At 37.9% G+C, this 5,372-nt stretch overlaps 2 protein-coding genes across 2 annotated transcripts in view; one reads left to right on the forward strand and one right to left on the reverse strand.

The window, feature by feature from the left end:
- The window catches only part of LOC102196153 (cytochrome P450 2J2-like), a 4,832-nt gene extending 2,652 nt beyond the window's left edge, over nt 1-2,180 (reverse strand). The window contains exons 1-5 of the mRNA XM_005732185.2: nt 1,915-2,180; nt 1,431-1,593; nt 765-914; nt 498-658; nt 236-412 (exon numbers count right to left, since the gene is read on the reverse strand). Of these exons, the coding sequence (XP_005732242.1) occupies nt 236-412; nt 498-658; nt 765-914; nt 1,431-1,593; nt 1,915-2,097 (834 nt within the window). The 5' untranslated portion in view covers nt 2,098-2,180. The remainder of the gene's footprint in view (nt 1-235; nt 413-497; nt 659-764; nt 915-1,430; nt 1,594-1,914) is intronic.
- A 1,672-nt stretch (nt 2,181-3,852) lies between these two features.
- LOC102196444 (cytochrome P450 2J6-like) overlaps nt 3,853-5,372 on the forward strand; it is a 5,290-nt gene continuing 3,770 nt past the window's right edge. Inside the window, exon 1 of the mRNA XM_005732186.1 lies at nt 3,853-4,038. Coding sequence (XP_005732243.1) covers nt 3,853-4,038 — 186 coding nt within the window. The remainder of the gene's footprint in view (nt 4,039-5,372) is intronic.

The following is a 5,372-nucleotide window of genomic DNA, read 5'->3' on the forward strand; positions in this document are numbered from 1 at the left end:
TGTGTGTGTGTGTGTGTGTGTGTGTGTGTGTGTGTGTGTGTGTGTGTGTGTGTGTGTGTGTGTGTTTCTTTTCTTTACAATGATATGTGCTTTAGTTGTAAATATAAATTAAATTTTAAACTATCTATTTTGAGCAGAAACTGCTGGCTTTGTTCACTTTGTTCAAGGATGCAAAAGCATGCAATTCTTGACCTAACAGGATTCATAAGCTTTGTTAGAAATGCCTTCATATTACCTTCTCCATCTCTGACAGATAAACATCAATAAAGTCACGAGGGTCTTCAGGGTTCCAGTCCTCCTGGTGCTTTTCTATTTCCTTCTTTACAAATGCCAAAAGCTCCTTATAGTTGTTTTGGATAGTCTGATGAGGCCCTGGCAGGTGCTTCATCAAGTCAGGAAAGGCATCAAGGAGCTGTTGATGACGACAGTCTCTCAGAACAGCAATAGACCAACACAGCTTATTTTGTTATTACTACAATAGTTTACATAAGGAATACCTGTGCTTGGGCTGAACCAGAAAGCACAATAGCCTCATTGTCCAGCTCCAGAATTTTGCGATAATTTGGATCAGTGTATTCAAAGCGATGCCCAAAGACCACACAGCATATCACATTGCTCACTGAATTTGTTATGGTGTAGTGTGGGTTGAATGGTCTTCCTGTGAAGATGTCAAATTTAACTCAGGTCAAGAGAAATCCTGCTATAGAAATGATTTCAGTGCACAACAAACAGCCCAACTGAGTGAATTCCCGAACTCTACTTGCCTTGCTCCTCTTTGAGAGCTTCACAAAGGAAGCTGCACTCCACTTCAATGTACTTCTCCAGTGCCTTCTGGCCCTCTCCAAAGTAACGTAGGTGAGTGTTGGCAAACTTCCTCTGCTTCCTCCACAGGTAGCCATTGCTCAAAGATATGCCTATGACAATATTATATAGAATAACTAACAATTAGTTTCTGCTCAGTTATATTTCTGTTTTTCCCACAAAAAATATGCTGCATATATATGATGTCCTTTGTAAAATGTTTTCCAACAACAAATGTGACTTCACTTTCATGCTACAGCTGTGTCTACTTTCTGCTTATTTTATGACGGAAAGTTAATAGTATACAATCGTATAATTGTTATACTTTATACTCAAAACATATTTAATAATAATAATACAAATCTATGCAATAACTAGTAACTACAGTTTCATGTAGTGGAGTAATATTTCAAAGTAATATTTCCCTCCAAAATATGAGTTGTAAAATGCAAATACTTCAGTAAAGTATATTCAGATTGTATTTAATTAGAGATTAGATTTAATTTAATTAGAATACTTGGTTACATCATGAGCCCTTTTTGTCAAAGTGACAGACTGATGACACTTGGTGGAGCGGGTGGGAGGGGGTATGTTTGGCAGTTCCTAGACCTTGATGCCCCTATACTCACCAAGACCCTTATAGATAATATGGAAGAGAGGAAGAACTGGTCGATCAATAAAGCTATCCAGCTGATTAACAAGAGCCTCTTTGACCATCTTGTATCCTGCAACGTACACCATCCTCTCACTGCCTCTCTTCACACTGAACACAGGACCGTACGTCTCAGCCAGCTGCAAGCAGGAAAAATTAGGAGGAGAAATGTTTCACAAACATTTATTTTTTTCAAAGTAATACCTTCAATATGTAGACAATGACAAATATTTCATTAAGAGATTGAAGTTCCCAAATCCCCCACTGAAACTGCTGACACAGTATGAAAGTGTGACAGTGATGACTAAAAATCTTTTAAGTTGCAATATTGTTATTCTGCAGTTGTGATTTCTTTTGCACTTCATGTGGACCACGTTGTTGTGTGTAAGTCAAACTTCTGCTGGAAAAAATGCATGTGCATACTGTTGCATGCATTACTTTTACATGACTGTTAAGCTCACCTTCATCATTGATTTGAAGTCAACTCCGGTGAAAACATTTCCTAGAAGAGGCAAAGCCCGGGGTCCTGGTGGAAAGTTACGAGGTCTGCGGTTTCTTATCAAATCAAACAAAATCAGCAATACAAAAGCAAGCAACAGCCAACTACTAAAATTCAAACAGTCAAAAAGAGCTTGAAAAACCATGGTGAAAGTATTGATGATCCTTGTGGAGAACCACACTGATTCTGCAGACAGGGCTTTGGTATGTCTGATGTTATTTGGGTGGAACCTGCAGTTCTGGGAAAACAAGCCCCCGTGTCAGGTTACATAACACTGAAAGCTTTGTGTGATAATAAAAGGCTGGAACTTGGACTCCTCGTACTCTCTGCTGATTTTAAGAATGTCTTTTAAATGTTAATACCCAGGTTGATTTGTCAGTGACTAATGGTATATTAAAATATAGATTTTGCCAATTCTATGGCATATTTTACAAACATGATTAGTAGATGTTTCACAGTTTAAAATAAGTTTAATTGTCTTAAAGGAGGGAATAACAATGCTGTTCTAAAAAATGCCTGGGTTAAGATGGAATGAATTGCATATCTGTGATGAAACACTGACTAAATTCCTTTATCCATTGTACAGCACTGAACCCTGGAGTTTAATACTAGTACATTTTCCATTATATTATGTCTTCATTGCTTAGGAGTGCTGCTACTCTGCAAACTTATTCATGTTATCACTTCTTTTAGCATCATGTATGACACTTCTAAAACAGAAATTGGAGCCAGTTCCTCTGTGACATTGGTCTTTCATTAAATATATTTGAGTTTCATTCAATAGACTCAGTTAAACAGTGCATTCAAGTTTAAATTTTAACTCTGCCTTCGCTCTTTGTCGTATGTTTGTGGTTTTCAGCGGTTTTATAAGCCTGTTCATGCTTCATGGACTTTTTTGCTACGCAGACCTTCAGAATAAATCAGTCATGACAAAGTTCATATAGAATATTCTCTGTTCAAAGGTGCTTGAGAAACAGCGTTTGTGAAATGGTCTGCAAAGCAAATCCAGACCCATCGGGCTCTGTGACCTTACATCTACTCACAGTGTAAATAATGTTCAGTGGAGGCAAATATCAACAAGCAGATTCATGAGCAGAACCCTGGATAATTGCACTATTTGAAAGCAATCAGTCACTTTAATGAATATCCAGCTGAATCTCTGAATCCCTTGGACAGTCAAATGTGTTTAACTATGAACTCAGAGCGCATCGCAGGATAAAAAGTTCAATAAAAAATTCTTCATACAAAAACATATAACCTGTCGTGTGTGCAAATGTGAGGGAACGTGCGTATGTCCATTTACAAACCACTTTATCACTAACCTGAGAAGAACAGAAAAAAAAGTTTCCCTCCTGCTCCTGCAAGTCAGAAATTGAGACGTGCACTGTAATCTAATCACAGATAAGGTTTTAAAGGGCACTCCTTTTTTATTCTTTGTCCATGAAAACCCATGACAACATACTACATATATACTATGTATATTTGTGTTGACAATGTGACAATATATCTTAGCTATATAGCAAAAGAAACAGTAAAACCATGATTCCTGGTCATCGTTCATGTGACTTCCACTCAGAAGTATATGAAATTGCAGGATGAATTTACTAGATGACTTTTGTTACCACTGGGCAGTATTTACACTTTGAGTAGATGTAAGTTCAACAGCCTTGAACAAATTCATCCTGCAGAGCTGAGCAAATGGGTTGTGTTTTGTAGCCCAGCTTGTTATGTAACCACCATATCACAAGAACCTTTGAACAGACAAGTATTAGTACTGTGCATCATAAACATTTGCATCAGATGAATATTTTATCAAGCATCAGGTTTATAAACCACTGGTTTCTACCAGAAAGAATCACATCTCCAGATTGGAAAGAATCAGCTTTGTTTGAATTTAACAATGTGGTTTTCCAACTTTTTGCTGAGCAACGAGGGAGTTTTACTCTCTGTGTTTTTGCTCCTTCTGATCGTGTACCACCTCAGAAACAAGAATCCAAAAGATTTTCCACCGGGACCATTCGCTTTACCTTTTATTGGGAATTTCCAGATTGTGGGAAAGAAACACCCACATATTTATTTCAACAAGGTACGGGTTCATGCTTGTATAATATCAGGGGGGGTTCTAAGTATAGAGTGCAATTTAAAGTACTGCTTTGTTGTTTGCATGTATACTTGTGTGCTTCTGTCTGCATTGTTCAGTCATCAGGATCAAAACTTTTTGATTTTTGAGATTTTGATTTTGTACTGCAGCAAGATTTTTTGTTTTGTTTTGTTTTTTACTGAAATACAGAAAGGAGAGAATACTTCAGAAACAACTCTAATAGATTATCAGAACAACTAACTATAGCTGCAGGGCTCGCAAAATTTCAAAATCCCTGGTAGCCCTTCAGGCAGGGACTCTTCAGTTTTTGGTAGCCCAAAATAAATTTAAGTAGCCCGAATAAAAAAGAGAGCAATTTTTTGATTGATGATTTGTTTCCTGTTTTGTTTCCGTTACAATATTATACATTAATCAAAAAATTGTTGAAACACAAATGACAACATTGTATAAAAATTACAATCATCAACTCAAATACTTGATTCTAATTGAACAGACATTTCTTTGAACTTGTAAGAACTGTGTAGAACATGAATTAGTCTGTGTCAGATCCTGAATTTGAAATTTCCACGGGTAAGAGGTAAGTGGAACCAAGATCTAGGCCATTTGCTTTCTGAAGTTTGCAAAGACTGCTAATTTGTGGCAGCGGTAGTTCACTCTTTGCAACATAGTACGCTGTTCTAAACAGATTTTTCAGGTTTATTTTTAGTATGTTATTTGCAATTGGTGTTTGTTCTGGGAAAGATATTGCAGACTGAGCAATAATGCATTTCTTGCATTTCTCATGGGTTCTAATGGGGGCCTTTCTTAAAATGACTGGTCCCAGTAACAAAGGCGCTTGTCGACTCAGAAATCGAGGGAAACCAACAACACACCCGGCAGAACATTATGTTATTTACACGGGCGCACATAAGTGGTCCGCATGTGCGCATTCGCTGTCAAAATAAAAGACGCGCACCAGATAAGAAGTTGCAACGCGCGTTTGCGTCCATATAAAAGGCTCTGTTTTTGTCCACTAGAGTGGGATTTTCACGGCACATTCTGCACTACATCTCTGTGCGTTCATCATTTGTTTGAAGGCAGCTCACTTCCTGCAACCACTTTTCCGAGAATATGCGGTTCTTTGTGGTTCGGACTCCTTCTGACATTTCTTTGGAGGTGGAGGAACACCAAAGTAATTACTTAAAGGAGCTTGCTTCTTCGACATCTTTAAGAGTTCTGTCCTCCTCCAGCAAATCTTATGTACGCAAATGCGCGTTGCAACTTCTTATCTGGTGCGCGTTTTTTATTTTGACAGCGAATGCGCACCCGTGGACCACTTA

The sequence above is a fragment of the Pundamilia nyererei genome, unplaced genomic scaffold (assembly GCF_000239375.1).
Source record: "Pundamilia nyererei isolate P.nyererei 1_Seehausen unplaced genomic scaffold, PunNye1.0 scaffold00046, whole genome shotgun sequence".
NCBI classification, from domain to species: domain Eukaryota; kingdom Metazoa; phylum Chordata; class Actinopteri; order Cichliformes; family Cichlidae; genus Pundamilia; species Pundamilia nyererei.